The following is a 19,997-nucleotide window of genomic DNA, read 5'->3' as shown; positions in this document are numbered from 1 at the left end:
CAGTGGGGATTTTATTTGAAATCATCTCCAAAATAGAAAATGTGATGCTCCTGCCAGTGAGGATGTAGAGATGATGATTACCAGATTAATATTGTCAGTAATTCACTGTGGTGCAATTGTATTCCGAATGCCAGTCAATTATCCTTCTCAGTCACCGTGTTTCACAATAGACTGATATGTAGCCGGAAGCATCAACTTATGCTGCAAGCAGGAGGCCATTTGACCCATTGTGCTTGTGCTAACCGTTTGAACGAGCTGTCCAATTAGTTCTCTTCCCTTTGCTTTGCAATTTTCACCTCTTTCAAACGTTTATCCAGTTCTCTTTTTGAAAGTTACTATTAAATCTGCTTTCACCACCCTTTCAGGCAGTACCTTCCAGATCATCACAACTCACTGGATTATAACAAAAATTCTCCTCACCTCCCCCCACCTGGTTCTTTTGCCAACCTACGTTCCATTATCCCATTGTGTAGTGCCCTGGGATCTTCACTCCCAATCTCCTAAAAAAAAATTGGCCCTGAACTCTCAGCTACACTAGGATCTCTAATGTGCAGTGTTTGCGACTAGAAAATCCTGCTACCTCAGCTTTTTACGGATCATAACTCTTCTCCCCCCGCCATCCCTCCCTTACTCCTCAGGACCTGTGGATCCCTTATTTCAACGTGACGACTGATATCACTGCATCTGCAATGCGAGTGCACAAGGATGGTAAGAATGTCTCTCTATGCTGTGGCTCTGTGTCTTGTTCTGTGTGTAAATGATTTGCGTCCTGTCTCTGAGTACCCTGCCTTCTGCCAGAAAGATGTTTGTAGTCCGTTTTTTTGCCTCCATCCAATTGCGAATTGTATTTTTCTCCCTTCCGTGAATTTGAGAGGTCAGTTGACCAAATCGTTTGAGTGCTTTAATTCTTAAGTAGATTGAAGGAAGGTTTCGTCAACACAGTGGAAGGAATCCTATTGTACTTTTTAAGCGTTATATTTTCCAACATGAAAATTGCTCAGCTCAGCATTTGTGGATCTGTGACGGATAGTTGCAAGGAACACCCAGAGTGAGGTAATTTTCACATGGCTAAGAGAAAGTATTAAAAGGTGCTGCAGTAAATCCCAACCTAAATTGCTGGCTTAATGTTCCATCATTATAATTTTACTGTTTTCTTTTTATCACTATTTCTAAATTTTTTAAAAAGTGTAGATGAAGCTGTCAGATAGTCGTTTTAAAAAAAAAAGTCCAACTCATTTGCATTAGAGAAGGATACCTGCCCTCCTTGCCTTGTCTTGGCCTACATGTAACTCCAGCAAGCCATTCAGTCGTATTCAAAACAACTAGGCATGAAGAATAAATGCTGGCCTTATCAACAACACCCACGTCCTGAGAATTGAAAAGCCTGTCAGCATTCTTCAGTTGTGAACGGCGGTCCTGTAATAATTTCTGGAGATTTCAAACTCTCGGCATGTCTGCGCCGCTTAAATTGACTTGTTCCCAAGGTTTGTTCAGCCGATGGTGGCGGTGCAGCCTCGGCCATGCTGCTTGTGGTTTACTTAGCAATCTCACGTTCTGGAGATGGGGGTGCAGCCTGGAAAGGAGGCACTTATTGCCGGTCCCTACCTGCTCTGCAAAGGCCTGGTCTTTGAAGCACTTCAGTCCTTGCTCCCACGCATGGTGAGGTGGAGCGTTCCTGGATATTGACAGTGATGGTGGTCCCACAATATTGCTACTCTTGAAGAGCACGTGGGTTAAGAGCTTGATGGTGGTCAACCAACCAAGCCTAATGGTCAGCCAACCAAGCCTAATGGCTGCAGACTATTCCTGTGCACTTTGTAAAGTGGACTCCTCTCCTTGAGAGTTATACTAATACTTAATTGTCTTTGGGGGAAGGGAGTGTAAAGGGAGGGAAATCTCTGGCAATGCATTGACCATTTGGCTGACTTATAAGAGGCTCGGAGCTGGGAGTGACTATTACGGTAAGCTTGCCATCGTCCTGTGTGACAGTTTAAATTTAAAAAAAAACCGGGAGCAGCATTGGCAAAACATGGGAGTAGGTTTAAAATATTGGGCCTTTACCTCAAAGCCCATTATCTGTAAGAATTCTAGGTTGGGATTGACTAAACCAAGGTGTTGTGTAAGTTCCAAAGCAGTTTACTGCAGGAACTCTCCCCATGTATCCAGTCAGAAAACAACTGATTCTGTCACCAATTTCTATCCAACGTTTTGCTTTATACCACCGCTCAGTTTCAGTGCCCATTGGGTAAGAAGATTTGGCAGAGGCACGGTAGTCAGGGTGGGATTTTTGTTGTAAATCAGTATTTGCTTTGGATGTATGGGAAGATCTCATTTTAGAATGCTTGTAGCTTTTGATCCTTTAACCATTAAGTGACTAAATCCACCTTTCAGCAATATGATCTTGTAACTGTCGCAAAACCCTGTGCAAAGCGATCCTGCTAATGCTGTCATGTTACCGTATTGGAGCAGCCCGCAAGCAGGGGCGTTAGCTGATTGGCTGCGAATTAAACCCGGGAAATTAATTCCTTCCCAGTGGAAAATCTTGTGAGGTTAAACACGTGAAAGCTTTAGAAAGTTACAGAATCAGCCAGGTTTGGTTCCTGGCATGCACAGGAATGGTGCGGGCAGACAGGCAGAGGCTGGCAGCGCAGGGGAGGGAAGAGGAGGGAGGACAGGGAGATGTGCAGGTGGGGAGGTGTGAGAGCAGCGAGGTAATTTTGTAGGTTATTTGAATAAAATGTGAGAAGATCCAGAACTTCTGACCAGTCTGGTTAAAAATACATCTAAATCTGTTTGACTGCTCTGCGTCTCACAGTAGATATCCGCTTTGAGAGCGATCAGTATATGAGTGACATTGCCAGCATTAGCAGGATCACCGGTTTGTTTTCAAGAGCCTTGCATGGTCATTAAGTTATCTTTAAAGTGGAACACTCAAGTTTATGACCTTTTTTTGTTTTTGTTTGTTTTTCAAATATTTGCTTTTTCGAGAAAAATAAATCACCATCTCTTAACTGCAAGGAACAAAAACCCTGTAGTTATTTAAAGGGCATCTTGTGACGGGAATGTGTGAAAGGATGAGCCAGATGGGCTGAATGGCCTTGCCTCACCCAACTAATGCCTGCTTAACACTGCAGCACCCGTGGTGAGTAGTTTGTGTAGGAATTGGCTGCAGTCACTCAGTGGCGAAAGGGCTTCTGGGCAGATATCTGCTGCAGTGGGGCACCAGATGAGTTTTCGTGGAGTGCTGGCCATTTTAATTGGTGTCATAGCCTCTTTATTGAAGACCATCATCTCCTGATTTGAGAGAATGTCAGTGCAGCTTATTGGGAATATTGCTGCTGCCAGCACGCAAAAGTTGTTTGGCTCCTTTTTGATAAGGGAAACCGCCCCTGTGTTGTGGCAAAGAGGTGGTCCCTACCCCCATGCTCATCCCCTAAACCTGAATCTGATCTGCCACTTCTAGTTGTTGCAGTGGAGAAGTACAGCCCCAGCTCCCAAACAGCCGGACCCGTTTGCCAGTGTACACTTCACCAACAGGTGCCAAGCGCTCGCTGCTTATAGCCAACCTCTGTACTTGACACAAGCTAAACCAGACAGACACCAGCTGAATTTTGGGCTCATCACCAGTAAAATGTTTATTTAATTTGGGAAGAAGCAATGCTGAATAATTTTTTTTTTAATCTCAAAATTGAAAGGAAAATCTTTAATAAGATGACTGAAAATAGCAATATTATCTGCAGACTGCCTCATAATTCAGATTCTGAAGTTAAAGGGATATTACTCGGTGTTCCTCTTTATCGATGATGTGGAGTGGTTTTATCATTAATTTCCATTTATTGAACTGAAGCAGATGGAGCCTTTTAACAGCACAGAAAATCCACTCTGTTCTCTTCAAATTGGATCGGCACACCTGGCTGTCTAATTTTTCTTTTCGAATTTTGACTAATTTTCTAAACTTAATCCTGGGCTTTGCGGAGGATGTGATGCTGTTTGCCTCCTTTGTTAAAACTCCCATCTGATTCTGTCACTGATACTAAGCTGAGCTGTACTGGGACATTGCTATCCACAACTCCTTGTTCTGCCCTTGAGAGTGGAGGTTGTACTGTGGTGTGTATCGCTTGTTTGTGCCTTTACCCCCCCAACCCCCCCCCAATCCTTCCTCCTCCTCCTTCCCTCCCACCAAACCAAAGCTTTGGTTTCCTGTCTCATTGTGGTGGCATCGCTTCATAACATTGTCAAAATTACCACCCAGTTCATAACTGCTTTTATTAACCCAAAGTTAATCTAAGGGTAACTTTTCACACAGCATTGTGTCCCTTTATCTTCTCTCCTTTCTTCCCCATTATTTTTCTTAAATACTATGTTTAACCTTTTCAGTTTCCAATTTCCTCACATTGAGTCAAATGTTTAGTTTTACCTGCCATTTACAGTCTGTAAAAACTACAGTGGTAAGTATTAGACAAGAAGAATGAACATTCGCAGTAAGGTTTTAATTTGTTTTCTGTTTTAAAAAAAAAATAATCATGTAAACCACCACCGCTGCCGCCCCCCCCCCCGCCCCCCTGCCCCAAACAACAAAATGTTTAGCCATTCTGAGTCTGTGTACATGGGGTGTATTTACAGGGCAGCCAATGGTCTCCCACTGTCCTCTGCAGTTCAAATCCCAGGCAACCGAAATTCTGTTCACACTGGTTAGCTTCCACCTATTTTGAGAAAGCATATGCGGAGAGCACCCTCCCAGTGGGTGTAAATCTGAGCGGGGAGAGCCCCCAATCTCTAAAAGCTCCATTTAAGGTCCTGTAGGTTTAACAAGTAACCCGGAGCACTTCGTAAGCCAGCGCATTTCCACCGTTCAGGATTTATACTTCGTACAGTGTCAAAGCAACACAGGGTGAGGTGATCCCCTCCAGGGGACCTCTGGCTCTGGACTCCATATCTTCAGTCTGTGTGAAGCGGAAATCGCCGTGTACTGATGAACTCATGTTGTAGGTGCCCCCTTACTGTTCTGTAGGTTCAAACATAGAATATCCCAATGCAGCCTCTATATCGACAACAGTGACAGCAACTGGTGCAGGGGCTGAACGAATTCATGTGTAGTCCATCCAATTTATTTCAGATTCACTTCATAAAAATCTCCCCTGCCTGGTTTTCTCCTGCATAAGTTACTAGGTTTTTACTCCCCGGGGACTGTTCTTAGATAAACATATAAAACCTTATAAAAACTCGACACTTTGTGGCGTCAGACGCAGCTGTAGTTTATACATACATAGCTTCATCTCAAACAGGTTATAATCAGTAAAACAAATCACACCTTATTAATTGCAGGCTTTCTTTAATAGCCTTATTACTCCATGTTAAAATCAGTTTATAAATACATTCAGATTGACACTGGTATTATTGAAGTTCAGATTTGCATCGATGTTACTAAAATAACTAAGTATCAGTCAGCCCTTTGTGTTGTGCTTAGCATGGCCAAGTGGAACACTGTGTATTGCAAGTGTTTTGGCCACTTTCATTAACCAGTTTTCAATCAAAAATCGAATGTAATTGCACCAAGACCCTTGATTGCAGCCTGGCTGCAGAACGCAAACTTTCTTCAAAACCCTCGATGACAGAATGGACCCTCGATGACAGAATGGAATGTGGAGCGCTTGAGATGTAGATCCACGGCAACATGGCAGAGGATGTGGATGTACACAAATGCCGTGCTGCCACGCAGAGACATGAGGCCACAGTGGAGATCCCACACGACTCAGGCAAGAAATCTGACATCAACACACTGTTGTTCTCAGGAGTGGCGGATTATGCAAGTGCGGAGCTGAATCTATGGTAGGAGATACTGGGTGAGCACGTGGCTACAGAACTGCTGTGGTGGGGAGCGCAGACCTGGTTCTACACAGCACGGGCAGAGCTTTGGAACTGCATAAGACATTGCTGTGGAGCCAGAGTATAAACGCACCCTCAAAATGCTGCATCAGTAGATTATCAGTGCAGCCTGCTAATTACCGGCTCTGACTGAAGAAAAGGACAACATTGCAGATTGGTCTGTGGCGTTCCTGTTCTTGGAGACTCCTTGTGAACACTGGAGATTACGAATGTCTGAAGTGGGAGAAACTCACCAATTCCAAGTTATTTTCAGCTTTGGCAGACATTGCACCTTTTAATGAGTACCACACAGTGACTTTATTTCTGGTGTAAGAAATGGCTTCACATATTCCACTTTGAGCTCCCCCTGCACTGTGGGAATGCTGCGCTCTCACGGGCTGCTATATTTTGGATGAGATGTTAAATCGAGAGCCCAGCTACCCCTCGGCTGGATGTAAAAGTTCTCCCGGTATACTGGCCAGCCAGCCAGCATCACCCACTCACAGTCTGGTCATTTCTTTCATTGGCATTTGTTGGATCTTGCTGGACACAAATTGCCTGCTGCATTTCCCTACATTACAACAATACTTAATCGGTGTCAAATGCCCTGAGGATGTGAAAGATGCTATATGAATGCAAGTTTGCTCGCTCTTGGCAGTGCATTTTGTATTGCTTATTTTGTCAGCTTTGCTCAGGGTTATCAGTTCAGGCCTCAATCCAGAGACTTGGGCATATAATTAAAGCTGGCATTGCAGTGTAGACCTGAGGGGTGCTGCATTGACAGAAGTACTGCCTTTAAGTTAAACCAAGAGCGCACCCACCTGTTTTGATAGCCACTGCTGCAAAGTGAAAATCCTCATCGCTGCCTCTCTCTTTCCCCCCCAATCCCACCATCCCCAGGAACATTCAGCTCTCCCCCAGCGTCACCAAAAACAGATTAACTGATCACCTCTACTTGTGGGATCGATCTGTGTGCAAATTGGCTATTGTGTTTACACACAGGAGAAACACTTCAAGAGTAATTCATTGGCTGTGAGATGTTTTGGGGTCTCCTGAGGGGTATGTATTGTATCAATTCCAACCATCTGTCTCTCCACCCATAAGTAACTGGCTGGCAAGCTGTTTGAGACCAGTTTCACACTCCATGCTTTCCCCTTCGTAGAAATGTACATTGACAGGAGAAAGCCTGTCCCATATTATTCTGGCACAGCGTAATGCCACAACCACCCAGCCCACCAGCCAGACATGCAACTTCCTGACAGAGGCAGAACCCAGAGGAAAAAACCTTATGTGAGGGTAAAACATTTAGGAAATTCCTCTCCGAGCTTTGCAAGCAGTCAAGCAGGTTTCAGGAGATATATTGCCTGATGGGAACGTAGGAAATAGGAGCAGGAGTAGGCTATTCAGCCCCTTGAGCCTGCTCCGCCTTTCAGTTTAGACCATGGCTGATCTTTTAGCTCAATGCCAATTTCCCATGCTAACCCCATTTCCCTTGATGTTATCTGTATCTAGAAATCTAGCAATCTCTGTCATCAACATGCTCAATGACTGAGCCTCCACAGCCCTCTGGGAGAACTCCAAAGATTCACTACCATCTGAGTAAAGAAATTCCTCCTCCTCTCAGTCCTAAATGGCCTACCTCTGGTTCTAAACTCCCCAGTGAGGGGAAACATTTTGCTTTTATCTTAGGGCAAACATTTGTTGAGCCCTTGTAAGAATTTTATATGTTACATTTTATATGCCTCTCATTCTTCTAAACTCTAGAGAATACAGGCCCGGTCTCCTCAATCTCACTTCATAGGACAATCCTGTCATCCCAGGAATCAGTTTGGTAAACCTTCATTGCACTCTATGGCAGTTATATCCTTCGTTAGGTAAGGAGACCAAAACTGTACTTAGTACTCTAGGTACGGTCTCACCAAGGCTCTATACAATTGCAGCAAGACATCGTTACTCGTACTGAAATCCTCTGGCAGTAAAGGCCAGCATAACACTTGCCTTCTACTTACTTGCTGTACCTGCATGCTAACGTTCAGTGACTCATGAACAAGGATACCCAGGTCCCTTTAGACATAAACATTTTCTAATCACTCCCCATTTAAGAAATACTCTGCATTTCTGGATTTCCTACCAAAGTAGATGACTCCCACATGTTTTCACATTATATTCCATTTGCCATGGTCTTGCCCAATCACTTAGTCTGTCTAAATCCTTTGAAGCCTCTTTGCATTATCCTCACAATTCACATTCCCACCTCGTTTTGTGTCGTCCGCAAACTTGAAAATATTACATTTGGTCCCAACATCCAAATCATTGATGTAGAACGTGCATGATGTAGAATGTAGCTGGGGCCCAAGCAATGATCCTTGCAGTACCCCACCAGCCTGCCAAGCTAAAAATAAGCCATTTATTCCAACTCTGCTTTCTGTCCATTAACCAATTATCAATCCATACCAGTATATTACTGCCAGTCCAATGTGCCCTTAATTTTGTTTACTAGCCTCTTGTGTGGGGCCTTATCAAAAACCTTCTGAAAATCCAAATACACCCCATTCACTGGTTCCCCCGTATCTATTCTGCTAGTTACATCCTCAAAAAAACTCCAAAAGGTTTGCCAAACGTGCTTTCCCTTTCATAAACCCATGTTGACTCTGCCCAATCCGGCCATTATTTTCTAAGTGTTCAGCTATTACATCCTTTATAATAGATTCTAGTGTTTTCCCTCCTGCTGATGTCAGGCTAACAGGTCCATAGTTCCCTGTTTTCTCTCTCCCTCCTTTCTTAAACAGTGGGGTTACATTTGCCACCATACTTTGCTTACCTTTAGTACAATGTGATGATAGCCACAGTTAGGGACTTGTCCAGCTCGCTCTTGAACATGCAACAATCAGCGTTCATTGTAATTTGTTCTAAGGCTGAATCACTCTGTCAAATAAAATACACTTTGTATGCTTGTCCCTTCATCCCCTCTAACACCTCCAGCTCAACTAGCCCATCCACATGGACTGACTCTATTCCCCTCATTGCTTTTGAGGAACATTTAAAACAATGATTTGCAGAGTGAAAAAGCTCCAGTGCTCAAAGCCTATTAGATATAGTTGGGTTACTCAGTACCCTGCCCGTCTTAGAGCTTCGCACCATCATTGGAGCAATTACAAAACAGCTTTGAAGCATTCAGTATCAAATTATCCATCTGGCAGTTCCTGTATCTGGAGGACCCCTGTTTCAAAAGGACACACATCCCTTTCAACCGGTGCTTCAAGTAAAAAGATGGAATCGATGAAAAGAAGGAACTTTTTTGAAAATGAATCAAAAGTTGAAGTTGTTAATCCTGAAACAATTTGTGCTGAAGGCTTGAATTCTCTAATCTCAAAGTGAAGCGGTTAGAGCAGAGGTGAATGGGTATGATCAGGCTAAAGCATTACGAGAAGAGTTAACCTAGCAGAGGCTGCCTACTCTGATATCACTTTGAAGACCCAAGTCTACAAAGTAGCTTGTACCAGCACATGAGTAATGTGCTACAGTAAAAACAGAAAATGCTGGAAGAACTTAGCAGATCTGACAACATCTGTAGGGAGAGAAACCAGGTTCACGTTTCAAGTCCGTATGTTCCTACTTCAGAGCTTGGCTTTTAGCTTGATGAGTAATATGCTACCCTAGCTCACCCTGCCTCTTAGGCCCAGATACACTATACAGGTGAGTTTTTGTCTGGGAGCAGCCGGCTCCTCTGTTGGTTTTCTCTTCAGTTTGCATGTTCACCGTAGCACATTCATTTCCAACCTGAAGACAACCACAGCCGTCTTTGTAAATGACAGGTGAAACCTAACCATTTGTACAAAGTTCATGGATTGCCATGTCTGATATTGGATCTGCAGCAGCCCCTAAAGTTATGAAGATATCACTTCTGACAGTTTGACGCAGGTTACTTTTAATCCGTGTACCCTGTGAAAATTGTGAACTTGTATCGAATTGGTGGTGAACTGACCCTGTGATTGGTTTTCTAGTATTGAGTCAATTGGCGACCAAAAACCTAACTGCGTGAGTGTTGAGTATTGAAAGAGACGCTTTTTCTCTTCCTCTGTCACCAGTTCAGCTATTACAGATGTGAAAGTAAAGTTTTTTTTTTTGTCTTTTCAAAAACAAGAATTCTTAAAGTTAAGTGCTGTTGCAAAACAGTGCTGGTGTTTAAAAAAAAAAGCCCCCTTAAAGGGTATTCTGATGAAATGTTCCATCACTGTGCACCCTCTCTGCCTTTTTGTGTATATATGTTTGAAATGATCATTATATATCTGACATTTGACAGATGTGTCTGCCTGATAACTGATACTTTCTGAATCCTAATGTGAATCACTTTTGGAAATTTATACATCCTTGTGCGCATTGTCTCTCACTTTACCGCAGCCACACTGCCCATTATCCAGATGGGTGTTAGTTGAACGGTGGGCATCAGCAGCAACCTTCTGCCAAGAGGGCAGGCTGGCTGATCTGTAGGCTTCCCCAACAACCTCAGTCTTGCATTTGCTGCTGGACTTTAGCCACAGCTAATGCCCACCCCTCCTGGGAGACAGCGTACTGCCAACCACTCCATCTAGTGATTGGAGGCTAGTACGGAGCTCAGCTACATTGTGAGCCCATTGCGTTTGAGCCGGGAATTTGAACAGCGAGGGTGGGTTGTGGGTTCCTTGGTGGGGGGGTGGTGGGGGTTGGTGGGTGGTCACTGAGTGTGAACTGTGTACACAACTGCTTGCGTTGTCGATGAGTTGCTGATTGGGAGCTTTCATTTTGACTGTGTGTGGGCGGAGATTTTATCAAAGGCACTTATTTAAATGTTCTGCATCTTCCAAAACTGTTCCATTAAATCAGTTGCACATCCTTCAACCAACTCTAAGTGAACAGGGAAAAACTTTCCCTCTAAGCCTGTGGAACAGATGAACTCAGCCCAAGCAATAAAACAGAAGTCGATCCTGCTAACTGAGTCAGGACATGAATGATCTGTGCATTGTATTAAATGGGAAGCAGCAATAGTGGGCCCTGTAACCAGCCCCTGTGATACATTCAATGGGGGACACTACAGACAGTAATGGCAACTCTTAATATCACACACGATACTGGTTAGAAATTGAGCTGACATTTTGTATGTGTCTCATTGACCTACTAGCATCAAAACAAATCATTTTCCATAAAAGCAAAAAGCTGCGCATGTCATTTTCCATAATTGTTTTAACCTTTAAGTAAATTTCTGCTGAAACCTGGAACGATGTTCATTTAGAGAGATGTTTTTCTCTAGATAGACAGAAATAAATTGCATTTATATAAAGCCTTTCAAGGCTTTATGATGTCCCAAAGGGTTTTACATTCCAGTGTTGAAATATAGGAAAACACAATGGTTCACTTGTGCACTGCTAGGCCCCACAAATTGCAATGAGATAAGAACCAGTCTGTTTTACTGAAGTTAGTTTAGGGATCGTTATTGGCCATGGACAAATGACATCCCGAATCTGTACGAGAATGAAACATCCAAAGGAGCTTCACTAGAAGGGGTGTGGTGCTGTGGGGTGGGAATCTTGGCTAGCAACTGGAAGAAGATTTGGGCTCGGTGAGTGAACGCAAGGCAGAGGTTAATTTTGAGGAGGCTTTACCAGTCAGGGAGGAGAATTGGACAGAGCAGAGTCCTGCTGAGTTTAGTCCTGAGGGTGGGGTAGAGGGATGGAGTAGAGGTGTGAGCTGGAGTATAGGGCTTGAGGATATTGTAGAGTTAGCCTGGAGGGTGGCTATAGAGGGGTTTCTAAACAAGTGTATATAACTTAGTACCTTATTATTTAACTTTTCCCTTGTCTGCTGTGACCCATTCCCATTTCCCCTACCCTAACACACATGCATTGTTCTCAGACAATAAAGGCCATTGCCAAACTGCTTCATTAGTGAGTTTTTCATTAATATCTCTAAGTCTTGTGCCCAACATGAACAGATTAAGAATTTATTAATGGACAGAAAACAGAGTAGGAATAAATGGGTCATTTTCAGGTTGGTAGGCGGTGACTGGTGGGGTACCACAAGGCTCAGTGCTTGGGCCCCAGCTATTCACAATCAAAATCACTGATTTGGATGTGGGGATTAAATGTAATATTTCTAAGTTTGCAGATGACAAAAAAGGTGGAAGCGAGAGTTGTGAAGCTTCAAGGGGATTTAGAGAGGCTAAGCAAGTGGGCAAAGATTTGGCCGGTGAAATACAATGTGGAGAAATGTGAGGTTATCCAATTTGGTAGGAAAAACAGAAATACATAGCATTTTTAAAATTTCTTAAATAATGAGAAACTGGGAAGTGTTGAACTTCAAAGGGACTAGGCTGTTCTTGTGCATGAGTCACTGAAAGCTAACTTTCAGGTACAGCAGACAATTAAGAAGGCAAAGGGTATGTTGGCCTTTATTACAAGAGGATTTGAGTTTAGCAGTAAAGATGTCTTACTGCAAGTTATATAGAACCTTGGTGAGACCACACCTGGAGTATTGTGTGCAGTTTTAATCTCTTTACCTAAGGAAAGATATACTTGCTTTAGAGAGAGTGCAACAAAGGCTCACCAAACTAATCCCTGGGATGGAGGGACAGTCCTATGAGGACAGACTGGGCCTTTATTCTCTGGAGTTTAGAAGAATGAGAGGTGATTTCATTCAAACATACAGGATTCTTACAGGGCTCGACAGGGTAGGTACAGGAAGGATATTTCCCCTGGCTGAGGGGGCCTAGAACAGTGTCAGAATAAGATACAGACCATTTAGGACTGAGATGAGGAGGAATTTCATCAGAATTCCCTGTTCCAGAGGGCTGTGGAGGCTCGGTCATTGAGTAAGATCAAGACTGAGATCGATAGATTTCTACAAATTAAAAACTTCAAGGGGTACAGGGCTGGAGCAGGAAAATTATGTTGAAGCAGCAGATCAGCCATGATCTCATTGAATGGCAGAGCAGGCTGGAAGGGCTGAATGGCCTACTCCCCCTGTTTCTTATGAACCTCTTCATTTTTGCAGAATGGTGCTATGTCAGCAAGTTAGAAGTGTTTTCCTGCCAGTGAGTCTTGTTGTAATTTAGGTCTGGCAGACTGCTCAAAAACTAAGCTGAAGAGCTACTCACGGTCATGCCATTTTCTGAGCAGAAATCACTTCACACAAGCTATGGTTACAGCGAAAGTAGCATAGTATCAATTGAAGCATGTATGATATTTATACCTGTGTTATATATTAGTTAATAGTGTTAATACTGAGCAACAAGGGACCAATGAGTTTTAATAGGCCAGTAGAGTGTAGAACTTAGTTTGAGTGGGAGTTTCGGATTATATAAACATTTAAAGTAATTTGATTGTTTAAGTGTAAAGCCAGTTAGAGGGAGAAAGCAAAATATCCTGGACGATGATGATACTGAAGTAGTATCACCATGTTATACTAAAGTGGTATGCTAAAGTTAGTATCATATTGGTGATACTAAAGGAGATCTTTGTTTCAGTTTTCACTGAACAGTGTGGTGCGTGGGAATGAAAGGATATAAGAGGAGTTGGTGAAACAGTTCAGTGGGATATAGATCAAGAAGTGGTAGTTTTTTTTAAAAAAAAATTGAAGGGTTAAATTGCATGCATCCTGGAATACCGAGGGAAGACTGAGAGATACCAGCAGAGGCTCTGACCGCAATCCTTCAGACATCCTTGGATATGGAAGGTGTGCCAGAAGATTGGAGAGCAACCATTGTAACACCTCTGGTGAAGAAGGGAGAAAGGGATAAACCGAGATACTAAAGACCTGTCAGCCTAACATCAGTAATGGCTAAAATTGTAGAGACCAAATATGCAACAAAATTAATACCTGCCCTAATTTTATATAAGGGTAATTCATGCCTACAAAATGTAGAATTGCTTGAGGAAATAACTGTATTTATTAACCATTAGTATGCTATGAGTGCATGTGGATTTTGGAAAGGACTGTATAGGAGGCTTGTTGATAAGACAAGCACAATCAAAGGGAATATCACAGCATGGATTTCAGACTAATTGCGGGGATGGAGGGATTGTCTTAAGAGAAACGATTAAATAGACTGGGCCTTTATTCTCTGGAGTTTAGAAGAGTGAGAGGTGACCTTATTCAGACATACCTTCAGGCTCGACAGGGTAGATGCAGGAAGGATGTTTCCCCAGGCTGGGGGGAGGGTCCGGACCAGAGGACACAGTCTCAGAATAAGAGGGAAAGCCATTAGGGGAGGAGATGAGGGGGAATTTCTTTACTCAGAGGGTGGTGAATCTTTGGAACCCTCTGCCCCAGAGAGTGATGGAGGCTCAGTTGTTATGTTTAAGACTAAGCTCGATAGGTTTCTACATATTAAAAACATCAGTGGATGTGGGGATAGTGAAGGAAAATGGTGTTGAAGTAATGATCAGCCATGATCTCGGTGAATAGCAGAGCAGGATAGAAGGGCTGAATGGCCTACTCCTTTTTCTTAAGTTAATTAAAGGGCAGAAAACTGTGTGTGTTTAAAAGGAAGAGGGGTATAACTAATGGCATTGCCCAGGGTAAAATATTGAGACCATGGCTTTTCTCAGAATAAAGAAACCTGGGCTTTGTGTAGGGGACACGATATCAACATGTCGACATTTACAAGTGAGACCAAAATAGAGAACACAGAGACGAGGACTTCAGGAGCAATACTTCTGAAGGTCAGATAAATCTACTGTGGAGAAATGAAAAGTGTGTTTTGGGAGGAGGAATGAGAGGCAATTAACACCAAATGGTAAGATTTAAAAGAGGCAAAGGGACAGAGTCACGTGCAAAAATCTTTTTATTAAAAAATAAAGATGGAAGCCAAGTAGATAAAGTTGCAAGTGGGATCCCGGGTGTGATGAATGGGAACTTGAGTACAAAAGCAAAGAGCTAATGCTAAACCTGTACATGTGAAGTTAGATTATTGTTCACGAGGCAGTCTCTTTAGGAAGGATGTGAAGACTGTGGAAGGGGTACAGAAGAGATTGAAGAACCATATAACCACAGAAGTTTATAAACAGGCTGATTAAAATAGGAAATGGCTATTTTCTTTTTTGGCAAAGAAAACATGTTGAAGGAGTATGAGGAAAGTGCAGGGGTTTGGGACAAGGGTGTACGATAAAGCTCTATGGAATTACTGCCTCCATCCCCACATAATTATTCAATATCTCACATTAGGATTTTATTTTACAGAAAGATTTAAAGACAAAAGAGAACTGGCCAAATCAAATTCACCTCAGCACAACCACTAGGAGACTAAGGGAACATTATCTGTTTTCAGTTGCCTCTTTGAGTTCCTTAGCATCTGCTGGGTCCCCTTCTTCCTGTAAATGTGCTCCCCTTTTCCGCCTGCCACAACTCATCGTACTGGGTTGTGTGTCTTCAGTAGACATTGATTTGACCTAGCTTCCTACAAAGCCCCACGATAGTACACTGCTGCTTGCTCATTTACTGTCTATATGATCTATCCAAAATGCAAATTGGTGTTTCATTTGCCATTTTAGCCACTTCACGGAATCCATAATGTATCAGGATGGCGGGAGTTGTTTAGCAGGCTTACAGGGAACTTTCTATTACATTGTTGCTGTCCTGACTCTTCAGGGAGCTGTCCCGTTTGATCTTGATGCCGAGATCATGCTTTTCCTCTGTGCCCGTGTTCCTTTATAACTCCTCTTCCCTCCCGTGCTGTTCAAGCCCTTGCTGTTCGTACTCTTACTCTTCATCTTCATCCAGCAGGCAGTATCTGGCGTTACGTCAGAGCGAGTGCATCTTACGTGCCTTATTTGCCTCCTCTCTGTGACCCCAAGGACGGGCATTTGCTTGTGGATGGCTGCTATGTAAACAATGTCCCAGGTCAGCACTACAATCGCTTCCTATCTACACTGGCCAGGCGGGGGACATTGCAAACTTGGGGCTTGGAAGGAAATTGAGCATGTGTGTGTTTGAAATCTCTTGTAACACCATTGACATTGAATATTCAATTATTATTGCAGTTCCTGAAAGCTGTGGGCAAAATAAAGATTTAAAAACTGGAAACCTGTAGTGGTAAATGTTCGACAGCACTGCACGGGTAATTGGCTGTAAATGTACTCTATGTCAAGCAATTCAGTGTTTTGTCCTGCTTTGTTTCCTTCTGAACCAAGTCTTTTCTATGAAGGTTTATTGTCCTCCAGCCCAGGAATAGGCAGGAGGTGGATAAGTCTTGTGTGGGGAACCACTCTGCTCTTTCGCAGCTGTGCTGCCAAACACTAAATCTGCACAGCATCAAGGGGGCCCCACGGGCTGACACAGGTTTGTTTTTCCTGGACTTACCGTCGGCCGCAATGATGAATTAGTAGCCTGCCAACTCTCCAGGTAGCCCTTTGACTTGTCCTCGATTCATGAGGATAGTGTAATGCTGCTGCTTCAGAATTCACTCTTTGCATTCTCAGCTGACAGCCACATCCTGTCAGACCCAAACCAATTTTGAAAACGAAGCTGCCCACCTGAATTGTCAGGTAGCCGTTCACTGACAAATAAACCAAACTCAAGATTGCTAGTGTTTTACAGTGGAATCCTATTCCGTGCCATAACCATGAATGGGTGGAATTATTTCGGCAGGTGATATAGATCATCTAACCGTCTGAATACTTAATCGAATGGTAATTTTAAAAAAAACCTGTAATTGTCTCATTTTTGTGAGGAGGGCGGCTATTTTGCTTGAAATGGTGAGTGGCGGTGACCTCCGAGAATTGAGCTTGGAGCTGGAACCTGGGGAGTGGAGGGAGCTGAATTGGTTCATGCCGACATTATAAAATAAGATTGAGGTAACAACTTGTATTTATATAGGGCCTTCAACAGAGTGAATGTCACTGTAAAAAGAGACGTTGAAGCTTTTCATCATGCACTCATCAGAATACCAATATAAGAGGGAAAACAGCTATTTATACCATATGAGAAGAGAGTGCTGATTGGTTGGCAAATGGACTCTGATTGGTAGAGGCATTGCCATGGAGAATGCAACAATTGATGGCGACTGACAGTTAACTGCCAAGCATTGTCTGAAATTTAAACTAGGCAGCTTGACCCTGATTGGTCAAGGCATTGCCCTGCGGAATGAGTCAGCAAATGGCTGTCACTTATTTTATTTAGCTGAAACAGGTGCATTGTGTGTACATGCAAAAAACAGGGCCCTTTGTATTAATACATGTAGCTTCCAGTACACGCAAGTGTGCCACATTTCAAACTCAACTGACGATCTTAAATTGGTTGTCAGTGTAATTCTTGGCACACTGAGGATTATTTAGCAAACGTCCAATTGTGGAATCGCATCTAATGTTGGACGCTGTGTTTTGAGTTTCATACACACAGGCTGGTAGGGTGAGGTCTGTACCTTGCCCGTTATGATCAGCAGCTGGGACGTGTTTATACAATCCACCAGTCTTTGGAATGTACGGCCTACACACCTGGCATCTCACTGGCACTGAATTTCATATACCGCATCATTCATTTGTGTAATCAGCAGGATGTCTTTTTGGCTAGACGGTAGCACCCTGTTAGTAGCGAATATCATTCGTGTCGCTACTGCACAGTCGGGTTTCTTACAGTTCCACGTGCTGTAAGATTGGTCTTACTGGCAACTTTGTAAATAGGGACCGAGCAATTTGCTCAGCATGCTAGCTTGATGCTGAAAGACATCGAAGGCATCCTGCGGGATAATAGCTACCCTGATCAGATCATTTCGTACTGTATATCTCTCAAACTCAGGAACGTGCCTAAGGCCTCAGATTACCCCAGAAGGGCAAGGTATCTCAAAAATTTGAGCAACAGGTGAAGCTAGCCGTTTCACGCTGCTGCTATGTAGTAGCAACACGAATGGTATTGGCCACTAACAGGATGCTGCTGTCACACAAATGAGTGATGTGGTATATGAATTTCAGTGCCAGTGTGATGCTAGGTATGTAGGCCGTATGTCCCAAAGGCTGGCAGATCATATCAAACAGCATGTCCCAGGCGTTGTTCGCATTGGGCAAGGTACAGACCATACCCAATCAGCCCGTGCTTGCAAATCTCAAAACACAAAGTCCAACATTAGATGTGATTCCACAATTAGACAATTTGCTAAATAACCCTCAGTGTGCTAATAATTACGCTGACAACCAATTTAAGATTTTCAGTCGGCCTCACAGTGTGGCACGTTTACGGGCACTGGAAGCTACATATATTAATACACAGGGCCCTGATCTTTGCAGACAGAAAGAACATGTACACACATTTCACCTGTTTCAGCTAAACAAAATAAGTGACAGCTGTTTGCTGATTCATTCCTCAGGGCAATGCCTTGACCAATCAAGGGTCAAGCTGCCTGGTTTAAATTTCAGACAATGCTTGGTAGTTAACTGTCAGTCACCATCAATTGGTGCATTCTCCATGGCAACACCTCTACCAATCAGAGCCCACTTGCCAACCAATCAGCACTCTCTTCTCATGCTGTATAAATTGCTGTTTTCCCCATATATTGGAATTCTTGAAGTGTCCCGATGAGTGAAAGACAAAAAGCTTGACCATGTCTCTTTTTCAGCAATATTGAAGTTCTGTACTACCAAACAACAAAGAGTAAATGTCCCAGAGCACATGAAGGGTGCAGGCACAGAGAGGTGAAGGGGAGCTGCTTAGGGAACGGGCTTATTGTTGATCCCGATACTTATTGTTGTATTGAATTAAATTTTGTTGTCTCTGCCAACCATCCCCACTCCTGTTTTTTGGATAGGTGAGTGGATGCTTGTCCAAAGCAGCAGGTTTTAAATAGCGTCTTAAGGGAGGAGAGAAAGGTGGAGAGGCAGACAGGTTTAGGGAGGGATTTCCCGAGTGGCTGAAGGCAGGGCCATCAATATTGGGGGGAGATGCAGGGAACCTGAATTATCTTGGAAAGCAGGAGGCAGCTACAGAGATAGAAGAATGATTTTTTTTTAAAGAAACCGATTGTGTAAATGTTTAAAACAGTTTGTCAATGGGATATTGGTTGTAGCAAGCGCACCAACTGATATTAGGAATTGCAGGTTACGTGGATTCCACTGTAATTGAACATTAAGCAACAGAGCGAGTGACTTTTTTGGCTGTTCTGCTGATTATTATGAAATACAAAGGAGCAATTGCCAGGCGAGTTGGGTTCAAAATAATTCCCCCGAGCAGCCCCCTCCCCCCCCACTCCAAAATCTGGGGTGCAGCAGACTTTGTGCTGTGGTGGTTTGTGCTGCTGTGCAGATTTACATAGGCCTGCGAGTAGAATGCTGTGACCCCCCCCCTTCCCCACCCTCTGCACAGAACACACACCTTGCGCTGAGGAAGTGGGGGAAGGGTGTGGGTCGCGCACATCTGTGCTCTTCTAGGCCTCTGACTGCATCTGTTCCTCGTGTGGTTAGGCTCGCTGTGGCGGTACGTGCGAGCTAGCATGTCCCTCTCGGGATACCTGCCACCACTCTGTGACCCAAAGGACGGACACTTGCTCATGGATGGAGGATACATCAACAACCTGCCAGGCAAGTATGTGACATTAGGATAGCGGAGGCAAAAGGTGAGACCTAAATAAGCTTCTCCTAAGCAAAATATGTTGAGTTAAGGGACTCTTCAGTTGAAGCACGTTTTTAAAAAAAAATTGTTGCAGCCCTGAAACGAAGAGCCTGCCCACGGTGGCTGATCAACTCTCCTTATTTGACCTTCCAAAAATCTAATCTTGCCCGGTTGCTTTGCAGAATTCACAGTTCCAATTGAACCCTGATGCCGATGCAAGAGTGAGACATTTTGTCACGAATCATTGGTGAAAAAGCAGCCAGCTGGTGAAATGGGATGGCACAATCCACCCACTTCACTGAGGCAGGAGCTGCATGGTAAACCAGTGCCCAATGCTGATTATCTCCTCACTGTATCAAACTGCTGGTTATACCAGAAGCATCTTTATTTAAAAAAGGCAGTTATGCCAAACAATTACCGGAACAAATTTGGCAAAAATTGAAGCCGCAGTTGCACTATTTTGACGTAATCCTCTGGAGAAAATGTGATTAATAAACCGCATGGAGTGTGAAACTTTGGCTGGCTGCATTACAGACCAGGGTCTAGTATTTGCTGTAAACTGT

At 43.5% G+C, this 19,997-nt stretch overlaps 1 protein-coding gene across 4 annotated transcripts in view; it reads left to right on the top strand.

The window, feature by feature from the left end:
- Positions 1-19,997, top strand: part of pnpla6 (patatin-like phospholipase domain containing 6) — a 187,504-nt gene that overhangs the window by 141,032 nt on the left and 26,475 nt on the right. For all 4 annotated transcript variants that reach the window (XM_041176990.1, XM_041176991.1, XM_041176994.1 and 1 more), the window contains 3 exons: positions 639-708; positions 15,622-15,738; positions 19,287-19,403. In XM_041176990.1, the coding sequence (XP_041032924.1) occupies positions 639-708; positions 15,622-15,738; positions 19,287-19,403 (304 nt within the window). The remainder of the gene's footprint in view (positions 1-638; positions 709-15,621; positions 15,739-19,286; positions 19,404-19,997) is intronic.

The sequence above is a fragment of the Carcharodon carcharias genome, chromosome 30 (assembly GCF_017639515.1).
Source record: "Carcharodon carcharias isolate sCarCar2 chromosome 30, sCarCar2.pri, whole genome shotgun sequence".
NCBI lineage: Eukaryota > Metazoa > Chordata > Chondrichthyes > Lamniformes > Lamnidae > Carcharodon > Carcharodon carcharias.
This window is presented reverse-complemented; position numbering and strand designations above follow the sequence as displayed.